This window comes from Anas platyrhynchos, chromosome 11 (assembly GCF_047663525.1).
Source record: "Anas platyrhynchos isolate ZD024472 breed Pekin duck chromosome 11, IASCAAS_PekinDuck_T2T, whole genome shotgun sequence".
Lineage (NCBI taxonomy): Eukaryota > Metazoa > Chordata > Aves > Anseriformes > Anatidae > Anas > Anas platyrhynchos.
Window position 1 is genome coordinate 4,876,943 of NC_092597.1, and position 22,960 is coordinate 4,899,902.

Sequence of the window (22,960 nt, forward strand, 5' to 3'; positions counted from 1 at the left end):
TCCTTCAAGAGGAGCACAACCACAAGTCCAAGATCTGTTTTTAAAGATAACTGCACGGGGATAACTGCACTGGCTCTGTTAAAATACCGATATTTGGGCTCTTTATTATTCACACAAGCGGTTCAGGGGAGCAGGCACAGTCAGGGGTCTCGACATCCTTTACAGAGCCCGGGTGACGTGGCCAAGAGACAAGGGGCCAAGACACCAGTGGCCATCTCCACCTGGAGATGCCACCCCTCAAAACCAGCCCCAGAAAGATGATTTCTGCCTTGCTCTAGTCTGTAGGTGACAGTTTTTGATCTTTTTTTCAGCAGATCACTGTTTTTCCAAGATACCTACAGATGCTCTCCATGTAAGCAGCAAATCCTCTTCAGCCTCCACTCAAGATTGTAAAGCCAAAGATCTCTGGAGAAAGGAAGCTCAGGGAAAGGAGTTTAGCATCCCTTGCTGTGATGATAAGGCTCTGAAGCCCCCAAGCTTCTTCCTTACCTACCTGCTTGTCATTAAAGGGGCTGGTTGAAAAACCACAGTGTTTTGCCACAATGCATTTTGACTCACATTAGCAGCGCTCCCACAGCTCTCCTGGGCTGGCTCGTGCAGCCCTGCGCCACCCCACCAGCAGCAGCAGCAGCAGCAGCAGCAAGGTGCAGCAGAGTAGCAGGAAAACATTTCCCTGCTGTCCTGGGAGGTCCCTGCCAGCAAAACCCTTTCAGAGAGCTTTCCCCATGAAACATCGTGACCCCGGAAAGACCAGCAGAAAAACATACTGGACCTGCAGCCTGGGGAGCAGCAGGAGGGGACGACCCCTTCCCCACATCTCTCGACCTTCCTGTCAAGCTGGGCTCTGGTTTTGCTTCTCCTTCTGCGTTTTTTGTTTGCATGGTCTCTGGAGGGTAACACCTCGCTACCTCTGCTCTCGGGTCTGGGCCACCACAGAGACCTGGGAAATCCCCCTGCGCATTACCTTCTCCTCCCCGTGCCAGAAACCCCTTTCTGTAGGTGCGCCTGCGCCAGTAGCACCTCATCATCTGAATCCCTGCAGCTACTTCAAAGCCTCAGATGTGGGCGCTGTAATATCCGTACCACGAACAGGCAGGTGCCACAAGCCTGTGCATCGTGACACCGAGACACCACGACACGACACCGTGTCACCACTTCAGTCAGCTGAGCAAAAGCCCAGCACCAGGAGCCACATTTGGCACTTATGCTGTCAAGTCAAGTACTAGACTTTAAAGAAAAATAAACACAAGAGGACAACCACAATGATAGTTCAGTTTGTGAGAGACTCCCCCCAATCGCAGGCCCTCTCCTACTTCTGTCTTTAACAAGAAGACAAATGCAAACAGCACTTGTTGCCATTTCCCATGGCTGGTTTTCTGCTGGTGCCAGTCTCACAACCAATGCAAGCCAGAGCGACAGGAGCCTTTGGCCTGCCCAGCCATTACACTGGTATTTCTGTAGTTTTCAGACTACGCTCTCTGCGCTGCACTGGCTCTGGTTCCCCCATGTGAGCAGGGGGCAGTTTTCACCTGGCAGTGCCTTTGTCAGGTGAGACAAGCACTGAGGTGTGCAGGGTCAGAAGTTCCAAACACAGAGCATGGGCAGTGGTTTTCCAAATGGCCAGTTCTGAATGCAGAAACATAAAGCCCAGTGAGAAGAAAACAAGAAAGCTCCTGAGTGTGGCACAGGCAGAGGGAGTGAAACCCTGAGCCCAGGCATTCAGGCCACCTGGTCCCCTCTCGGCCAGCCACTGCTGCTCAGAAGGTGGCACGTACCAGTGCCAGCACACAGTGTGAGAAATACCCAGAAGTCTATTCCAGGGTGTCTCAAGAAGGAACGGGCAGGGTTTTCCATAGCTGGAGAATCACACACAGCCCTGCAGCACCAAAGGAGATGGGCAGCTGGGGCACCCTGCACCCTGGGAAGGTACTGCAGGGAGCAGCACAGGTCCTAGAACCCACCCTGACAAACGGCCCGCCAGCACCGATCTGATGCCTCGGAGCTGCCGGGAGGGCTGGGAAGCCCTCGCTGTGGTCCTTTCCACTCCAACATGCATTTTATGACAGAACAACCCGTTTGAGCTGCAGCTTGGCTGTGTTCCTCAAAGAGTCTGAGGATATTCTTTTGGAAATGGATGCTGTGTTAGCTCTGGGGGTGGCCGCTCCTTTTAACTCCCTCAGGTCAAATACACAGCCCTACATCCATCAGGAAACAGGAGATACAAGGGATGGGGCAGTGGCTTGGGGCTGCAGATGTGGGAACACAGAGGTCACAGCGCAGCCTCCTGCCCTGTTTGCCCCAGAGAATGGCAACCTCATGCCAAGTACTCACCCGCACGCCATACATTGCACCTGGCTCCCCCGCGCTCTCACCGCTGCGCACGAGGGCCCCATCCTGCCTGCCCGCAGGAGTGGCCTCCTCCGCTCCCCGCCTGGCACAGTCCCCCACAGGCTTTGGGTTTGGGTGCAGCTTGTCCAGCTCAGGCTGTGGGTACGATGCTGCGAGGCAGCTGATCTCAGTTGAGGTGGGGCTGCTGGGGATGGTAACGCACTCCGTGAGCTTAATCCTTGGCACCTCTTTCATTCCCAGGCAGAAGCTTTTCAGCACAGGCAGGCTGGAGGGGTTGGCGAGTTTAATGTTCGCCATGCGGGGGATCAGCGTGCACAGGGTGGTGCAGGTGTCCTGCGGCCCCAGAGGGCCATCTTCTGCCAGCAAGTTAGGTGATGAGGAATGGGAAGAGGAGGAAGAACCTTTGATGTTTAAAGATGTATTTTGTGGACCTTCATCTAGAGATGTTATTGAATCATTCCTGAATCGGCTGTACTTAGCCCTGTGCAGCATTCCTGGATGTCTGAACAACCCTACATACAGGACGTGTCCACTGAGGCTCTGCTGGCTGCGTTCTCTCATAGCCTTGACAGTTCTGTAACTGGATACTTTTGCACAAATTGCTCTTGTAGATAAATTATATGAAAATTAGGCAAGCCAACCGATTTTAAAAACAGAAACCTATTGGATATTTTTGCTGCCTCTGTTCTGAGTGGCTTATTTTCCTCAATGAGTGAGGCTTAAAACTGCACGGACATCTGGTATTCTGTAAGCAGGAATAAAAGCAGTGTACAGGAAAGCACATCGGTGGTACAGCTGCTTAGGCCAAAGTGCTGCTACCCCAACCTGCCTTCATTCCCACCTCAAGCCGGACACTAAAACACAGCCAGCTCTGGAGACTCACAGTTGTAGCATCATTGATCGTGGAGTCCTGGCTGCAGAAAAAGCCCAAGCATATTCCACACAAAGCAGGGCAAGGCTACAAGCTCAGACACATTTTCAGACCAGCAAGAACCCCAGAAGGTACCCAGTTCTTGGCATCTTCAACTTCGGCTGCCCCAACGGAAAAAAAAAAAAAAAAAAAAAAAAAAAAGCATCCGTGTGCTGCATCGCTCCTGCCCGGCAGGCAAGCACCAAGCCGGGTGTATTTCAAGGGAGGCACTGGTGTGAGCAGCGGCAGCGCTTCTCAGCATCGCCCTCGTTAATTCTTGCTCCAAAGCCCTTCAGCGCCGGAATCCGGAGCGCAGGGACCGGCGCCGGGACCATCGCTGTCCTGGCCTGGCCTGTTCTGGCCCGCGCTGTCCTGGCCCGGCCCGCCCGAGGCAGCAGCTGCGCAGCGCGGAGCCGCCGCGGCTTTTATGAATGAAGCGGGGTTTGGGTTTTTTATGAATGAGCCTCGGCGCGTGCAGGCGGGCAGCGCCGTGAATGGCGCTCGGCGGGCGGCCGCGGCCCGGCGGCCCCCGGGGTGCTGCCGGCAGCCAATCGCCGTCCGCCACCGGCTCACGCGCCCTTGGCGCGCGCGGGTTTTGGGGAGGGGGAGAGCGGGCGGGGCTCCGCGGGCGGCGCTGCGGGGCCCGGCCCCGTTGGAGCGGGGGGGGGGCCTCGGGGCTTTGGGCTCGGTTCGGCGCCGCCGTTGCCGTGCGGGCTCCGGGAGGCCCCGCGTCCGCAGCGCCCCCGCCCGCAGCCCCAAGCCTCAGCCTCGCCATTTGCACGGCCCGGATGCAGAGCGAGGCCGCGGGGCCCGTGCAGGTGAGCGGGGTCCGGGGCTCGGCTGCTGCCAGCAGGGGTGCGGGATGCTCGGGGAAGCCCCAAAGACTGCAGCCGGCCCGCCTCGGCCTCTGCTTCCTGCGAGACTGGGCTCCCCGTCCTGCCCAGCAGTGAGGGGCTGCCTGCCTTCCAGCAGCCCCCCGGTGAGGACGATGGCACCAGGAAAGGGGCTGAGGGACTGGGATGCTGCCCTGCACCTTGGCTCAGGCAGGGCTGGATCCATGGGCCATGGGATGGCCTTAGCCAGTGCTGGTCCTCATCTCAGCCCTCTCTCCTGCTGCCTGGGGAGACTGGAGCACCTTAAACCAACCTTTCTGGGATGCAACTGGAGCACCTTACCGAGGTGTGAGGTCCCTGCCTACCCCAGCAGAGGTGCGCAAACACCTCCAACCCCGCTAACGGAGGCTGGGGAACCGGGAAGTTGGAAGTGCTGAAAGGACTGGCCCTAAACCAGAGTGGCAGAAGGGGACGCTGTCAAGAAAAAGATCTCGCAATGCTGCAGCCCACTTGTTATGAGGAGCCTGAGATCTGTGTCCCAAGGCATGCCTGGGGCTGGGGGCTCCCCACGGAGGTGCAGTGTAGCACTTGGCAGCCCACCAGTGCGGTGGTGGTGCGGGAAGCGAAGAACTGGCTGTGGAAAGTTCTGATTTCAGCAGCACTACAGAAACACAAGCTTGAGAACAGAAGCCAGCAAAGAGCAGCATTGTCCAAGGATTATTAGCAATGGCAGGGAGGGGGAGGAGGAAGAAAGAAAAATGCCATGCCTTTGTAAATTAAAAAGCTTTTTCTTGAGGCTAAAAACAAGATTTCTGTTTAAGATACTGGGAAATCAGCCTCTAACCAGCACAGAGAACAAAGCTCCTTTAAGCTCTGGTGAAACTGAGCCTATAGCCTTGCATGAAGCCCACAAGGAGCCTGTGTTCCTTGCTCATGGCTTCAGTTCCTGGTTGACCCAGTGTCTGGGAGCTTCAGGTGCTGGCCCAGCTTGCTGCCCAGCCCCATGCTGCCAGGACAGCACGAGGAAGCAGCGTTTTGCCCCTTTGCAAGGGTGTTGATGTGCAATGTGTATACTTCCAAGAGGCTGGAGCCTGTGTGTTTTCTCAGGCTACAGGAACTGCCTCCTGGCACACAGTTAGGAACCCAGACCTCCCTTGGTTAGAGTGGCTACAGCCCCGAGCCCCCAAATACCCTACAAGAAAAAAACTGTGAGCAGCCCCTGTCGCGTGTTACTGCAGGGACCAGGCACTTTGGCAGGTGCCACCACGTTGAGGGGCGGCAGCATTTAGGGGAGGGAGCAGGCAGCTGACACCAGGCACCTCCAGCATCCCCCCGCAACAGCTGCAGAGGCGGCGGCAAGACAGCGCGGAGCAAACAGTGCTCACAGGAGCCAGGACAAAGCTGCTACATGCTTTTTGCACCTGGCAGCCTGCCCACCAGAGCTCTGTGTTTCTGTCAGAACACGGAGTATATGGTGGATGTTTTTTCCCCTGTATAAATGGCAGCAGCAGCAGCAGCGTTAATTGGTGCTGAGGTGCACTGAGCTCACCTGCTCGCTTACTCCTTGACATGCCTGGCTGCTGCAGGCAGAAAGCAGCCAAGTGCTGCGGGGTGGCAGGAAAGCCCCCGGACCAGCAGCCTGGGTGCAGGGAGCTTTGGGAAGCCCTGGAGCTCACTTTGCATGAGTGAGAGTCACTGCGCCCCTTCAGTCGAGAGAAGTGGATTTTCCCACCTACTGAGTCATTCCCACTGCTTTATCTTCTACAGGCACCTTGGTGGCGGTGTCAAAGGCCAAGCCCAGGCACCTTTGCCAGCTGCAGGCCACTTCCCTCGTTTCAGAAGGGTCAAAGGAGGGGCGTGGGTTGAAGACAGGGAGCTGAGAGCTGGATGGGCTGGCGGAGGGCAGAGGTAGGGCTGCCAACATGTCCCGCCGTGCAGGAGGGGAGCCAGTGATGAGGCTGTCACTGTTCTCCTGCTCCAGCTCTGGAGGGTCTGCCCCAGGAAATACCTCCTGGGGAAGTTAAAGACAAGTTGCCCTTCTTCTAGAGCACCACACTGCGTTACCCAGCCCGGTGTAACCAGTTGCAGCACCACTGCCTTGCTCCAAACCAGGCGGTCCCTGTGGCACAACCATCCCTTCTGCGATGGGGTGATGCCAGCCTCTGCAAGGCCCTACAAGGGAGCTGCACCAAAGGGATCTGAGTTACGGGCAGAGCTGCTGCGAGCCATCGGGAACCCAGCGTACCCAAAGGGCAGGCACAGTGCCCGAGCTTTCTGAAAGGGGAGATACAGCCAAGGAGCCCCAAGGTGTGTCCCGTGGCACTTGCTGGCCTGCCCAGCACTGCTTGCAAGGACAAGCCCGTGGGAAGTCACGAGAAGCCCATCAGGCAAACAACTCCAGATCAAAACAGCCTCTGATGGCTGTTGTCCCACAAAGTGCTGGCAGCAAAGCAGATGCGGCATCGCCTGCCTGTCTCTGGCTGCCAATACAGTCCTGCAGCAGGAGGGATGCAAAGACAAATCTTGGCTGATCCCAAAATAGCCTAAAGCTCCAGCTCTGCACAACCACCTTCCATGTGAACCACGTTTCAGCAGCAGCACCACAAAACTGCAGTCAGCTCGCAAGGAAGTTGGAAATAATCCTGCTTTAGCAGCATTGGGCAGGTGGTATCCCTGTGATAGTGTGTAGGGAACATTCCTTCCTGCATTGCAGCTTGGAAGTGGATTTTTGTAGGGCAATTCACAAGCACGTGTTTGGAGAGAGTAACTCCAGCAACAATTTGAACCTCTCCCAGTAGCTCCTCAGCAGGCAGAGGCTACCCAAGGAACCACCAAGATCGTACCCACACCATCTCCCACCTCCACCTTTAGCGGTTGGTTAGCTGTAATTTGGCGTTACGTTGTCATAGCAAATCTGAAAGGAAACTATGGCTCGGGGACATTTCTTATTGCTTTTTTCCTGCCAATTTGCTCTGGTCCTCTACCACCATCTGAAGATGTGTCCTTCCCTCGCTTAAAATGCATTATAAGAATCTCAGTGCTTTAAATGCCTTTTGTCTATTTTTTTTTTCATGTAAGATGCCACCCAACAGAACTTTTACTGCAGGTGTTTTCTTTTTCTGTTTTTTATTTTTAAATGTACAAACCCCCCACCAGTTTAAAATGCCTATATTTAGCACTGCTTTTTGCCTTTGCAAGAAATGCAGAGCCTGCTCCATAGGCACACAACACACAAAAACACAAAGTTGGTTTAAATTTAGCATGGATGCATGTTAGCTCTATAAATACAAACTGCCTGCACGCATGGTGTCACTGCAGCCTCCAGGGGAAGCCGAGCAAACAGAGCTGCGACACTGATAACTGCAGGAAATGCAGCTTGCTCCAGCCCCCCTGCTCCTGCTTGGCTTTATATAAGAGCAAGTCTGTTATCAGTGTTACATGATTACTAAATTCCTCATTACTCATTTAAGCACTATCCTTGGATAAAAAAGGACATGACAGATAGCTGAGCATTTCAGAGAGCGCCCAGATGGACACCCACACACATCCGCCTCTCAGCCAGCGCTCACCAAACCTCAGCGGAAAACTGCAAGGAACCAGCTATGAGCACACCAGGGTCCTGTTGCTGTTGCCAGAAGGCACGTTCCTGCTCAGGTTTACCTGACTTTGTACTGTTTGCTTAGTCATAAAACACCTGGGAAGGTACAGTCTTCAGTTGCAGTATTATCTTTGTCCAATACTACCAAAAAAATCCCAACCAAAAGCAAAAATCCACAGAATCACAGAATTTCTAGGTTGGAAGAGACCTCAAGATCATCGAGTCCAACCTCTGACCTAACACTAACAGTCCCCACTAAACCATATCCCTAAGCTCTACATCTAAACGTCTTTTAAAGACCTCCAGGGATGGTGACTCCACCACTTCCCTGGGCAGCCTGTTCCAATGCCTCACAACCCTTTCGGTAAAGAAATTCTTCCTAACATCTAACCTAAAACTCCCCTGACGCAACTTTAGCCCATTCCCCCTCGTCCTGTCACCAGGCACGTGGGAGAACAGACCAACCCCCACCTCACTACAGCCTCCTTTAAGGTACCTGTAGAGAGCGATAAGGTCACCCCTGAGCCTCCTTTTCTCCAGGCTGAACAAGCCCAGCTCCTTCAGCCGCTCCTCGTAGGACTTGTTCTCCAGGCCCCTCACCAGCTTCGTCGCCCTTCTCTGGACCCGCTCAAGCACCTCCATGTCCTTCTTGTAGCGAGGGGCCCAAAACTGAACACAGTACTTGAGGTGCAGCCTCACCAGAGCCGAGTACAGGGGGACGATCACCTCCCTAGCCCTGCTGGCCACACTGCTTCTTATGCAAGCCAGGATGCTGTTGGCCTTCTTGGCCACCTTGGCCATCCAAATATCTCTTAAAACAGTACCTTTCTTCACGGTGATTCTAAAAATCTGAAAGCAAATCTGAAGAGCAGTCTTTGTGGCACTGAGTGCAATTTGAGTGTCTTGGGTCTTTTCTGATGCAGAGTCTTCAGCTCCCAGCATTAAACCTGGTGTCTGAGTTCAGGTCGCTCTGCATGCGTGGGCAGCACTAGTGCTTGCTCCCATGAACTTCAGTGCAGCAGAGCAGGAAAACAATCTTGCATATGACACTGTGTAGCAGTGCAAAATGTAGTTGCCATCTATGGTTCCATTATTGGAACTTCTCAACAGAAGCTGGGAAATTTCCTCAGGAGGGCTACAAATTGTGCAATGCTTTTTCTATGGTAAATGAGAATGGAGAGAAAAAATTCATAAGGCTTTAGGGTAATTAATTGTTACCTTCATAGCACATTACACAGTGCCACCTGATTCTTTTCGTACTTTCCAGAATTTGCATCAGGTTGAGGTGTGTGCAAAACTCAGGCATGAATAGAGATTTTGAGGTAATCTCACCTGCTGCGCTGCCTAAGGCAGATCACAAAAGCATTTTCTATGGAGACAACTCCAATACCAGAATTCAAACATGAAGCTAAGGCACAGAAATAGAAAATTCGAAATTACAGGATGAAGCTGCATCCTTTTTGAGTTGCTCCAAATATTCTCACCCGTAGGAGTTGCAAAACCAGTTAATGACACTGTTACTAGAGACGCAGAAGCATGAGCAGCTCCAGTGAGTCACTGGGGAACTGTGGGCAAGATGCTCCCAATGCCCTGCTGCTGTTTGCCAAAGGTAATTTAGCACCCAAATATAGCAACAGCAGGAGGTTGACTTCAGCTCTCATACATTAGCAGTATGCACGAAATCCACTCTTTTGGAGGTGCCTGTGGTTATTCTCACTCTTCTGCTCTTAAATAGTTACTTCCAACACGATATGCTGGACCTACTTCAATCCCGGGATGCCTGTACAATGGTAGCATTTCTCTCTCTCACGTGGTTTTATGGTTATGGTACAGGGTGGTGCATGAGTAACAACAAGGAACTGGACTCCCTGCTGCCAAAATCCCCAGCTGATCCCCAGCCCCTCTGCCAGGGACTGCTCCATCAAGGCGACTGCCCAGGCCCGAAGCTCATTGTGTGAGACCAGGGCACAGGGCGCTGCCCTGACCCAGCAGGGACTCACAGGTAGCGCTCTGCTCTCCCCTGTCCTGCCCAGGCCACCTTTGGCAACCCAAACTCAGGATGCAGCAGCAAGGAACAAACATCACTAATAACACCACACATTTCTACAATTGTTTTTATTAGTTATGGAAGAATCCCCCACTAGTATTTACATAGTGCAAAAAAGCTGTTATTACTCCAAAAAGTACGGTAGACAGAACAATCATCCTTCATACAGCAAAAAAGAAATGGAACAAAACCCTTCATATTGTATTTCTTAATAGTTTTTCTACTGCTTTAACCTAAGTATTACCATAAATTTTAAGACATTAAAGATTAAACAGTTTTCCTAATTAGAATCTATTTAAAAGTAAAATACACGAACTATTGATGAACATTTAGAAGGTGGGCTGTGCCAACTGGGTTTCTACTTTCAGTGTTACCATTCACTGGAGTGGAAGTTTTAGGTTAGACACTCTTATGTTTCCTTACTTGAGGCAGGGTGGGTTGGAAACCCATGTTGTTTGTTTCTATGGCTTGCTTCTGCTGGTTTTTGTTTCACAAACAAGTCGCCATGTCTACTTTTCAAATGGCTAACATTGAACTCAAGAGTTTCACTAGTTGGCACAACTTCACAGAAAATACTTAATGACAGTTTCAGCAAACAGCAGCTTTCCAAACAGTAATACTTTTTACATACGTATTTAAAGTAACATTATTAAAATTTAAGCTTCTGTTAAAGAACTGGACAGAATCACACTGTGTAAGCTCCCACCCACCCCAATGAGTATAAAGACACCTCTTATCTTTACCATACGAATACCAACAAGTGCATCATCGAATGTTTTCTATAATGAATTTTTAAAACACAGGTCAACACCCTCAGTCACTGTTTAGCTCCAATCTTGCAAATACCTGCACACAACTGAGGCAGAAAAATAGGCCACTGTCCTTGGCCAGTGGAAGTAATGCTGTCAAGCATGTGTTAGCAGGATCAGGTCCTTAACCTTAGTCATTTTTACTTGGTCCAACTAAGGACAAAGTTCTTCAGAATTCTTCCCTTTTACATATTTGCAATCCATATTTTATTATTTTTACAGAGATACTTAAAGTATTTATATAAATAGGTTGTATACATAGCCACCTCTATCAGCTTTAAAGATCCCTACCCCTACCACAGATACATTATTTTTGATTTTACCAGATAAATTAAGTGGTGAAATCATTTCTACAAAGAATGTCTTAAGAAAAGTAGATTCATTTTCTGAATAATCATTTGCACAACAAAAATATCTATACACCTATAACTACAGAAACATCTTTTCTTGGGAACCATAACAACCTGTATAACAAACTGCATACTTTTATACTGAAATAGAAATTCAGCTAAAAAAAAAACAAAACCACATGGTATTGTAAAACATTTGTATGCTTTTTTTTTTTTTTTTTTTAATTCAGGTGATATTAAAATTCAAAATTACCACAGTGAGATACTCTTCTCAAGTGCTTTAAGTGGTAAGGAACTTCCCTAAATTTAGATGCAAATGGATCTTTAGATGCAAATGGGAATTGCAATTTCATTCTCACAGTTATTGCTCATTCCCAGCTTATCAAAAAAGGAAGCACTAAAAACAGTTTCCGTAACTCATTTTCAGTTTGCTCCTCTAAGGGTGATCTGCCACATTTTTAAAAAAAGAGATTAGTTCCTCATTTGCTGGCAAACAGAGACATTAGAAGTGCTGTATCATCTTCAAGAACTCTATTAAACCTGTAGCAAAATTGCAGGCAGTTAAGTAATGGGCTGAATATTACAAGTTTTTTTTTTTTTTATAAATGTCAAAAAACCTTAAAATGACAGTCCAAGTTCAGAAAAGACATACAAAAAGATGCGTCTGATGCTAATACTTCAAGATCAAAAGTTATTTGAATCACTGGCACTGAAAAAGCAAATGGAAAAGTTACAAACTTTTTTTTTTTTAATGTTCTGGTAAAGTTTTGCCCTCAGTGTATACACTGATCTCAGTGAATGTTGAGACATGCTTACACATCCAAGGGCAAGTTTTGCTTGTCAGCAGTTCAAACACCTATCATTTCCTAAAGCAAAAACTGTTTCCAAACACACAGACAGTAGAAGTCTGCCATATCTATACAGTAAAAGGTTTAACATTCAGGAGGCATCAATCCTTAGTCTTTGTTTTCCTACAAAACGCCTGTTCTAATATCTAGGAAGAGTACATTAAGGAAGTGTGACAGGACAGCCAGTTGTCCTAGCAGCTCTCTACACTGCATATCTACATAACCCTTGCTATGCCTGTATCTATCAAAACACTATTTACATAACACACACAGTTTCTATTATTCTCATTAGCATCCAAAAAACCCAGGGCTAGATGATTTCTAAACCTGGAGTCTTATTTCCCCAGTGCAACCTAAAATGCCAGCATTGCTAATACTATAAGCGCTGGTCCCATGTTAATAAGTGTGGACTACATATCTAACTAAGCTATCAATTTCTTGTGTTTTTCTTTCAGCCAACCCAAATGAATTTAATATTTTGATACAAGTGATCAAGAGAAATGAAGTGGAATTAAAACAAACATATGTTTGCTATAAAAGTGTATTTGTGTGTTACTCTTTGGCTACTCTTGTAGTGAAGCTCCTGCTGCTGGCAGTTTCAGTATATCTCTCATCAATATAAGACAAGGATGGAAAACAGATTCCTTGCATGCGAGGTTTAAACATACACTCAATCTTCAATCTGAAATCAGTTAACCACCAGTTAACAGATTTCACTTCATATTCAAAATAAAATTAAGGAACGGTTCTGTAGCAACACGTATGTTTCAAGGGCGTGGGGGTCATTCCTTTTACCTCAGGACCACTGCAATACCTCCCCGAATTACAGGGCACTTCTCCCTTTCCTGGGCAAACTACTTCCTTTTCTACTCTAGAGGTCAACTCCTAAGGCTGCTACAACTGAGAACAGACAAAAAGAGGTCACAGTTTGAATACAAATTGTTAAGATCCATCTTGAACTCAACAAGAAAGTGACCAGGACCAAAGCATGCCGATGAACTTACCAAGAAATTGAGCCACTGTGTCATTTGCACTTGCTGTTAAATAATTACTCTTCCTTTTTGCAATGTTATAAATTACAATATGCAAAAAACAGCATTCCTGAGGTAAGCAACAGGAGAAAAAGGAAGTCATCAGTTTGCTAAAAGCCCTGGGTAGGGATTATGGTTAATGATTCACTTAGTGTGGTTTGGCAGGCAGCAACTGTGGTGAGCATGGGGAATTTGTTTTCTTTTCCTGCTTTTATGTAATATTTCCACTCTGTAAACAGACTAATAACAATAATAAATACATTATACCCCTGTAGTTTAAAGTTTCTGGAATAAAAAGTTGGTATAGCTTATTGTAACAACTGCAACCATCTCAACTATCAGCGGCTTTAAAAAGCTGCATCTATCTTAGCATAAGAACCACGTACAGATTTCTCTATTTACTCTTCATGAAGACTGCAAACAAAGTTTTCCAGCTTTTTCTTTTTTTAATGAAGATAACCAAAACCTTACTTCTATTTCTAGACAGAACTAGAATAATCACAGCCAAATACACTGACATGCCTGGCATAACACCAATGTGAAGCGCTGGTAACTTGTCAGTCTTAAAACGTATCTTATCTGTTTGAAAATCAGCTAAGTGGTCACATCATAAAATAATTTTGCTTAAAACTGGTCAGTTATAAAGTGTTTCCTTTTGCAAAAGATTTAATGAATACTCACTGACAGATTTTCCACAGAGTTTCTATTCTGGGAAATAGATACTGATTAAAAGCTAAGCTAGTTTTTAAATCAACCAAGTAATGGACAGCTACAAAAATATTGTAAATTAAATACACATTAAATGTTTAACAGTGCAAAACGTTGAGATGAAGCATATGAAATAATGGCTGCAACTTTTACAACAGTTAGTTTTAGTATAATTTCTAAAAAGTTCCTGAGTTCCTGCTGATTTCTATGGCATGTAGATGGAATCTGTGTGATCTTTATTCAAAGAAGTGCAGATAGTGGGCTTATGTTGAGTGTTACTTGCATGCTTGTCATTTGTCCATTCCTCACCATCAACGACTGGATCAACCTGCTCAGAAATCTCTATTTCTTCCTCCTCACTTTGTTCTGCATTGTCTTCTTCGGCACCACTAAGGGTCTTGCCAAGCTGAAGGGTCTCCATAGTTCTCTGGGTCTCTGAAACCCAGGATTCAATTCTGCTATTAAGCTGAACCTCAACAGAAATTGGTTCATGGGCATAATCCTCATCATCTTCCTCATCTTCCTCATCCTCCTCTTCTAGCATTCCTGGCACAAGAGTACTAGTGGTACTGGTCATAGAGGAATTCAAAAGATCTTGGCAGCTGCCATCTAGTGATCCTGTCTCTGTACTCTGCTGCGAGGCCTGTTCCAGATTGTCATCTGGTTTCACCTCCTCCTTCTCACCTGGTATGGATTTTCCGTGATTTGTTGCTGAGGTAGTGCTGGATGTAGCCAGTGGTGGTTGTTTATTAAGGGTAGATTTTTCAGTTTGACCATTACCTGCTTTTTCTGGTACTGCAGCCTTGGATGAGGATTCTCTCTCATTTTCAGAGGTTTCTAACCCATCGGATGTTTCTACCATATTTCTCCAGTTTGTTTCTACAAGTTTCAAAAGAGATTTAGGTAGGAAACAGATTAGTTCTTTCTGTATAAAAATATTTCTCCTCAACATCCCTCAATTATTAAAACAGAAGTTGAAGGTAATCACTTTAATATTACACTTGCTATAACAATTTGAACTAGATAATGGGGGAAGAAGAGGAAGGGGGAGAGAGAAAAAGAAAAGCTGTTTTGTTAATAGATTTTAAGACACATTATTAAGTTGAAAGTTCATGCACTTAGCTTTCTACATACACTGTGGAAGCACTAAATATAACTGAGTATAATCAAAGAGGTAAGACAAAATATTTTAAGCTCAAGTATAAATTAAAAACAGACTGCCACAATCTTAAGTCATCTGTTTAATGATTTCTCAGAAAACACTTAAGTGAAGTAATCTTAAGACACCACAAAAGAATTAAAACAAGACAGTTTCTTGCAAACCAAAAAGGATACTAATAAAGAAGTTTCTGACTTCAAATAAACATTCTCCATTTTCTCCCCGTCAACTGCACCTATGTTAAATAATCCGTCTATTGCTCACAATATATTCATTCATTATCTCATATTTCAAAAGTTAAGCTATACATCCTCTCTTCAGAGATCTCAGTAATTTAGTTCATAACCTGTCATTTTCAGCCTCAATCACAATCAATTCTGTGTTCGAAGAGTCTTGTTACCATACATTTCTGTGTTAGTTCAATAAATCTGGAAAATCCACCTCCACTAATGCAAGTAAGCTAACTGTAACACTTATGAAGTGTAGAACTCCAAATTATGGTTTTCTGTATAGTTCAGGAAAAATTACTTCTAAAACTAGCCAATTCTGTATTACTCCCAAAAGCTGTAGAAGACTAAGGAAGCTAAATATTTTTAGCTGCATTTTTCAGTAAGTAGCATTTGGAAAGCTCCAGCTTCTGATTATAAAATTAATTTTTTAAACACTTACCATATTCTTTCTCATTCACTTCAGATATGGGTTCAGAAATAACACTACAGAACGAGATAGCACTTGCTGCAGAGGGATTACGAGAATGACCCATGTGATGGGGCGCCTTCTTGACATTCTTCAAAGCTTCTTCTGCCTGTTCCTGTTCCATTGCAGCAACCATATCTCTGTATGCTTTTCGGGCCTCTTCAGTCAGTGATACCAGCTTATTAAATAGATCCTAAGTATGAATACAGATTTATTTTGTTTTAAATAATCAGTAGTTCTTATTGATAATTTTCACTTTAAATTACTTCTTTTAATCAGTAGCATACCACGTAATGAATTTTAAGCCTACTAACACCAAATACCTTTACTTCAACCAAAAACTAACTCTGCTCTGTATTACATGTAAATAAATGCCACTCCACATATACACAACTCTAAAATGTGCTTACTTTAAAACACATTGTTTTCCTTACAATTTTAAGCCTACTAGAAAATTTCGGATGGCTTTTCAAGTCTATGAAAGCTACAGAAATGTCACGACCAACATTTCAACACATAAGCCTCTCAGTTACATAAAAAATACTGAATTTCAAAGAATAGATCAGGGATCAGGGCTGGGCCATTATCAAATGGGTAGTAGCTTGATGTGCTGCTCTCCATGTCAAAGTAACTCTTACCTACAAGGAACATACATTGTTTACTTCACTCATACATTAAGTGAATTACTCACCTCAGCACCTGAGTAGTTGAAGATACCCACTACACTAACAGGAACCAGCTTGTTCACACAACGGCCGAGAGCTTTACGTCCAAGAGCAAAGACAAAAGGAATTTCCTGTTCCCGTGCCATGGCTATTACGTTATACAGAGCTTCATCCAATCCACCTTGAAGACATTAAATTTTTAATGGATACCTAGTCAAAGCCATAATATGGCGAGACATTCTGTACCCCAACTGTAATTGTAACTAGTCAGCAAAATCTCAATACACACAAATCACCAGCTACTATGTATCACAGGATAACGGACTATAAATTATGAGTATAGCACATGAGGATATATCAAGGCACTTCTGTTCAGTGATATTCGATATTCTCTTAGTATATATTCTCTGTTAGTCCTGCAAACACTTTTTTTTCCCCACTCTTTTGTTCTTCCATTGAATAGATCTTTACTCTTTTGATATCTCAGGAAGAGTCTCTCTGCATTTCTGGCAGAGGCAAAATGTGTTGTTTGGCTAACTGACATTTCCACATGAGGAATCCTCCTTAAGAGCACCCAGAACTTAGGACTTCAGGTATATTACAGACATAACGTAATAAAATCAAAGTCTACAGTATCTATTATTCTTTATATTATATTTATATTTTTATATTCTTTATTATTATCTGTTATTGTTCAGCTATTTGTTCCTCATGAACCAGTTTCTTCCAGAATGGAAGATGAAAAGAATTAAATAAGTAGAGACTGACAATTGTACAATGGATCCATGAAGTGTTACATCCTGCATAAAAATGCTGTTAACCTTGCTATTTAGTGCTACGCAGTCATACACACACAAAAAGAAAGGAATGAAATTAAGCCCATCACTTGCTTTTTATTAATTATACCTTTTGACTGGATTTTTTCACAGTTGGGAGATATAATTACACACTTGATCTTGTTTAGCTTCATATGCTTAGTAACTTCACGCAGTCCCATAACCAGTCTTCTCCTTGCTTTAGCTCTCATGGGATCTTTTTGATAAATCCGTTCTTGAAAGCTGACAAGCTCTTGCAATAACAGAGTCACACATTCATCTATTTCTTTACTCAGAACTTGGTTACAGTACCTGTTGTAAATTCAAAGAAACAAGTATTAGCATAGCACATACTCAACTGTTTCCACTGAGCCTCTCTTTAACCAAAAAGATGTTATTTTTTATCATAAGTTTTATGGAATTAAAGTTATTTGAAGTGGTTAAAAGGGAGTTAGAAATCAGACTGTATAAGCAAAGTTTAAAAAATTTTTTGACATTTCCAGTAATATCTGTTACCTCACAAAGTCAGACAAATGGAGTATTAAGAAATGCACAGAAATATTCCAGCAAGTGCCGAAAAAAACAGTTCTTTTCCTTAATTTGATACTCTTAAAAATAAAGAATATTAAATTAACGTACTAAGAGTAAATACTACACTACTTTCAGCATTCTTACGTATTCCACCTCTTTCCCATCCACAAAGTAGACTGTACTCCTTTAAATAAAAATCTTCTACAGAGTATTTTAAACTAGCTTACTTGCATTGCAGCAAATGAAGAAAATCTAAAGTGTGCATATACATACACAATATATATACACCCGTGTGTGCACACACCTGACATATATATATGTAGCCATCAATCTGTAGGACAATAAGTAATATGAAAATACTTACACATACTTGTATTGACGAAAGGCTAGTTTATGCTTATTCAACTCCTAAAACTATTAAACCTATCCATGCTTAAAAAATTAGGGGGACTGAAGTGCAGAACTTGAATTTAAATTAACAATGCAAGACTCTTACTCTCTGAATCTCTTGCTGTGAATTTTGGTTATTGCAGAAGATGCCATTGGACTACCTATTCCAGAACTAGCAGGTGAGCCTTGTGACACCGGGGTCATACAGTAGGGAGAATTCTGACTTGCTGGTGAAAGTGAAGCATCACTAGGCATACTTAATCCAGTTTCTGAAAAACAGTTTTGAAACATTATAAAGTGCAAGGACATTTTCACATAGAAGAAAGAAAACTGCAATTCCTATGCACCTTTCTCACTTATGCCAAATTACATTTGAAAAACACTAAACAGTATTCTTCTCTGGATGGCTAATTCAAAGGCAGAAAGCAAAATAAGCACATAGCAGATGCTTTGCATGGGTCAGGTAACCAAGCAATATTTGAGCATTCATAATCAAACATCTAATGCCCAGTTTAAGGAATACAACAAAATAGAAAACCTACCTAAATGCTACAACTTCTTTCAAGAACTCTTTACTATATGATGTTTAACTACTTTATTCATAGAGTATTTAAGATTTTCACACTTATCTTTAATCAGGTGAAGTCAAGAAAATCAAGCAGAAGAAAAGTTCTGAAGCAGGACATCTGGACACTTGTTAGACAACCTGCTTCCCTCCCTCCCTCAATCAAGAACATGGAAAATTCTTTGGAACTTCCCAGTTGCTCATGGCTGTTTGCTGCAAACTGACAATCCAGACACTACAGTTTATTGACAAAGTGTTCAGCAAACTGGAAACCCCCTTTGACAGTTTAACTTTTCTAGAAAAGTTTCAGTTTGCAAAAATTAACACACACTGTGACCAATGTGGCATAGCTGAAAAAAAGTTTTATTTATTTATTTTGATAAATGGACAAAAAGTTATCAACGCTGAGAGATTTCAAGTAACCACTCAAGAGAAATTTATTAAAAGGCTATATGGAGATTATCAACCTAGAACACATACTGCCCTGAGGCTTCCACAAATGAGGGACGGACAAGTCATTTTAAAAAAAGGATTCTATTTTCTAGTATTTCATGATGTTAAGAAAAATTGCAAGATAACACCAGCAGACTGTATTGTATGAAAGAGAGACAAAATAAGTAGGTTAGTAGAACTGGGGTAGAGTGGGCAAGGGGAAAAGAAGAGAGAGACTGACCTTCTTGAGAGGCCAACTCCTGAGACTGATCGGTAGTCAAACTTATATGAACCTCTTTCTGTTCATCAGATCCCAAAAGACTGTGGTCTACTGACAAACGGCCTTTCTTCTCTTCTCTTTCTTTCAAAATAATCTAGGAACAAAACCAGCAGCTATTAACATTAAAAATAAACAGGATACCTTTACAGAAAAAGGCTCATTTGATTAAACAAAACAAAATCAACTAATTAAAAACCTTCCTACTCATAGTGGTATAAAGAAAGCTGAAGTCATCTATGTTTCCTCACTGACCACAAACAGTACTTCAATCTAGCATTTTACAGATGGTATATTCCACACTCCTGTACTTCCACATCAACAGTACTTCCAACAGTTTTAGATATTAAGCACTTTTACAGTTTCTTTCTGGTACACAATACTTACTCATTAAGAATTCCTCATTTCCATTTCTGCAAAAAGATTCTTATGCAAGAATATTAGTTGTCTTCATGAAGACAACATATGAAATACAAATAAAACCATTTCTTTCGCATGGAAAAAGCACAAAGAAGCAGCTGTGGGTATACTGCCATTAGTATAAATGATAAAGACCTTAAGAGAGGTGTCCTTTTTTCCACAGGAAGCTGTGGATTTCTATCTCATGTAAATCCCAGATAAGATGGGGGGGGGGGGGAAGAGGGAAGTTACCAGTGAGAGGAAAAAAGGCAACTTAGCCTCAGTCAACCTTTGCACGTACACAGCTTTACCAGATTCCAACTGCCCATCTCATCAGGTAGGCAAATCTTGATTAAGATCTGTGGTGCATTAGCACCAGTAGCTACCACTTCTTTAATGCTTACCCACTGCCTCTTTTTTTTTTTTAGGGGTATCTTTTCTGTTTTACCTTCTGATTTCAGAACATATTGTATTATCTGTGTACAAACCTATTTAATATATACACATATATATACATATACAAACAATTAGTTCTAAATTCACTCAAAACCTATGTGTTTGCTTCACGTTATACAACCATTTCTAAAAAAAGGTATGGAAATCTAGCATACTACTTTGCATTACAAACTAGGATTCAGCAACATGGAAAGAAATACACAAACTTCTCCATATATTCTAGTGCTTACAGTTAAAATATCCTCAAAACTCCTATTAAGATAAATTTATACACCCCCAACTAGTTACAGAAGTAGAAAAGTTATGCATGTTACATGTCTGTATCAAAAGGACAGGACATCAGCATAATAAGAACTAGAGGTAGAAGCTCATGAGTCCTTCCTCAAGGAATAGTGACCATGAGTTTATGGTAAGAAAATTTTTATTTTTGAAGTATGAGTGCAGATCAGAACAACCTACAGTTGATGCATTTACCTTTTTAAGTGCAGTAGGGCGTTTCAGTTTTGAAATCTCTCTTTCTTTTCCTCTTTTCACTTTTGGAGCAGTTGAATCCAAAGGATTAAGGCAACCCATAGATGGCTGTCCCTTTGTTAAAGATTTTCTGCTGGCAGATTCTTTGGTATGAAAGGGAGCAGCACTGCCAACTAAATACAAGAAAGATAATAGTTTCACTAAAAGACATGTCAGCTTTATTTCAACATTACTTTCAGAATTTCCACTGGTGAGTTCTCAAAGTGCATTTTCCTTCCTTGGAAAAAAAAGCAGTTCATAATGACAGGAAAATTACATCATCAGATATTGTCAATTCCAGATGGTTTTAAGCTTTCTTCAGTTTAGCCTCATGCTTTAGGAAGCTACAGATTCCAGGAAAATAATTACTTTACAACACTTAAAATGGATCTCTCAAATGACTACACATAACATTATTAGTAAGATCATAATAGTAAGATACAATGCAAATATTTATCCTTTTTTCCCCCCTGAAAAAGACTTGGTTAGTCAAAGGAGAGAACAGATGAGAGTACAGCATGTAGTGAAGTATCTTCTGTGAGAAACAGAATAAAATAAATAGTCTGAAATGAAAATGCCAACTGTTCTTTGCTGAGCTTTGTTTGATATAACCTTGCCAACTTTAATTAATGTTTGAACACAGATGAAACTCAAAGCAGGTAAATGAAGTAAACATGGTAACTATGTGCATAACAATGGACTCTAGGCTACATACTACTGCTCAGGAATGAGATTCAGGGGGTTATGATAGATAACTATGAAAGTATCTGTTCTGTACTCAGCAGCAAACATAAAAAAAATAATTTAGCATTAGGTGTTGATAAAGAAATAAGGAGTAAGTGTAATTAAGCTGGTGCATACATTTGTGATAGAACTATAACTTAAAATTTTGTGTACATGTGACCTCCTGCATTTCCAAGTAGATACTGTAGAACTAAAAAACAGATACAGAGAGGGCAATAAGGATGATCAGAAAGACCAGCTTCCGCACACTAAAGAGACTAGGACACTAGCGAGAACACTAGTGAGACTAGTCAGAACTCACTACTGTTGGACTTTATGGACAGTAAAAGCATGCAACAGAAGTGACAGATAGCTTTGGAAGCAAATTTGTTTGAGAAAACCTTGGGTCAGGAGGCACTGAACTACAATCAGTAGAGGTTTGAAGAATATCCTGGAGAGGTATCCCTCTGTATCATAGTCACAGGTATCTTTTCTAAGCTGCTTTCGAGGAGAATTAGGTAATATTCTGTAATAATACACTTATTTTCACACATTCAATACTGAATCACTCTTAAGACAAATGCTGCATTTTACTAAGTGTTTATCTTCAGTTCTAATATGGACTTCCACTATTATATACTGCAGCTCAAAGGAAGTTAGCACAAGTGAATTTTTGGAGAAATAAATGCATCAAGTAGATCTTCCTAGGTTTTTGTTATGTTTATATTCCAAAATAAGAAAAAGGAAAAAGCACGCTTAAGATGCTCAGAACAATGACGTTTCACACTTATATTGTCACAAAATACATTTTGTGATAGTCAAGATGAGAAGTACCTGTGTATGAAAGAGGCCTGGTGTTGGTGATCTGACGAGCTTTCATTGCTTGCTGCTGCTTTTCAAGAGCTGCTAACATGTCCCCCAAATCTAACTGAACAGGGGTCTTACTCTTCTTTCCAGCTGCTTTTGATAAAGCCTCCTATAAGATGAACGTCACATACGGATAAATACAGAGAAATAGTGCCTGCAGAACAGTCTTTGAAAGAGATTCTTGCTTTTACAGAATAGAAAGGAGTAGCTACTATAAGATATTCTACTTTACCAATCTCTGGTGGGTGGGGGTAGGGGCACACCTGAAGTTTTTTCTGTTCCATGCTTATCTCTGAATACTCTTGAGCTGTTGCAAGCGCTGCTGCCAAGGCCTTCTTCTTCTGACTTTTTGCACGCTTTGGTACGGAAGTTGTAATGGGAATTGGAGTTTGGACTATATTGATTGGAGAATTCTCTGGTAAGTCATCCAACTAGGATTTTAAACAGCGCAAAAGACACCATTAAAGACCTTTCTCTTGAGACCACAGGAAGCATGATGCTGATGAGGTCAAACGAACCATTGTTTTGGTCAGCAGTATGATAACCCAATAATTAAACCCAACTAGATGACCCAGTAAACTCATAGAACAAGTTCTGTGTCTTTCATTTTTGTAAGAAAAACATTATTCTATTTGTCTCCAATTATGTCAGAGGGTTTTCCAGTCTGATTGCTAAATAAGGGAAATTTTTTTCCCCTCAGAAGATTTCATGTAGGACTTGATTTTCGTGGAGATCAGCCCAATAGATTAAATAGTTTACATGTACGATTCTACAACAAAACATTTAAGTAAATCACATAAAAGAGCATCTTCATAACACTTATTTCTAGAGTCTAGATGCAGATATGCTTAGCTCATTGTCCTTTCAGGATAAATTAGGACAACTGTAGTTATTTTGGAGAATTGAAACTGTTAACTATGCATTTGCAGATTTAACAATTCTGCATCAAAGCTTCAGTCTGAATGCAAGTCCTTGTGAGTCAGAAAGAATAA

The 22,960-nt window shown here is 43.3% G+C and overlaps 2 protein-coding genes across 5 annotated transcripts in view; both read right to left on the reverse strand.

The window, feature by feature from the left end:
• The window catches only part of SHC4 (SHC adaptor protein 4), a 32,681-nt gene extending 28,858 nt beyond the window's left edge, over positions 1-3,823 (reverse strand). The window contains exon 1 of one of the 2 annotated variants that reach the window (XM_072043257.1): positions 2,332-3,823. In XM_072043257.1, the coding sequence (XP_071899358.1) occupies positions 2,332-2,910 (579 nt within the window). In that variant the 5' untranslated portion in view covers positions 2,911-3,823. The remainder of the gene's footprint in view (positions 1-2,331) is intronic. The other variant, XM_005019491.6, reaches the window with a different exon arrangement.
• A 5,967-nt stretch (positions 3,824-9,790) lies between these two features.
• The window catches only part of SECISBP2L (SECIS binding protein 2 like), a 29,247-nt gene continuing 16,077 nt past the window's right edge, over positions 9,791-22,960 (reverse strand). For all 3 annotated transcript variants that reach the window (XM_027467173.3, XM_038184694.2, XM_027467174.3), the window contains exons 10-18: positions 22,232-22,399; positions 21,936-22,077; positions 20,343-20,512; positions 18,978-19,110; positions 17,846-18,008; positions 16,910-17,130; positions 16,030-16,184; positions 15,312-15,531; positions 9,791-14,362 (exon numbers count right to left, since the gene is read on the reverse strand). In XM_027467173.3, the coding sequence (XP_027322974.1) occupies positions 13,689-14,362; positions 15,312-15,531; positions 16,030-16,184; positions 16,910-17,130; positions 17,846-18,008; positions 18,978-19,110; positions 20,343-20,512; positions 21,936-22,077; positions 22,232-22,399 (2,046 nt within the window). In that variant the 3' untranslated portion in view covers positions 9,791-13,688. The remainder of the gene's footprint in view (positions 14,363-15,311; positions 15,532-16,029; positions 16,185-16,909; positions 17,131-17,845; positions 18,009-18,977; positions 19,111-20,342; positions 20,513-21,935; positions 22,078-22,231; positions 22,400-22,960) is intronic.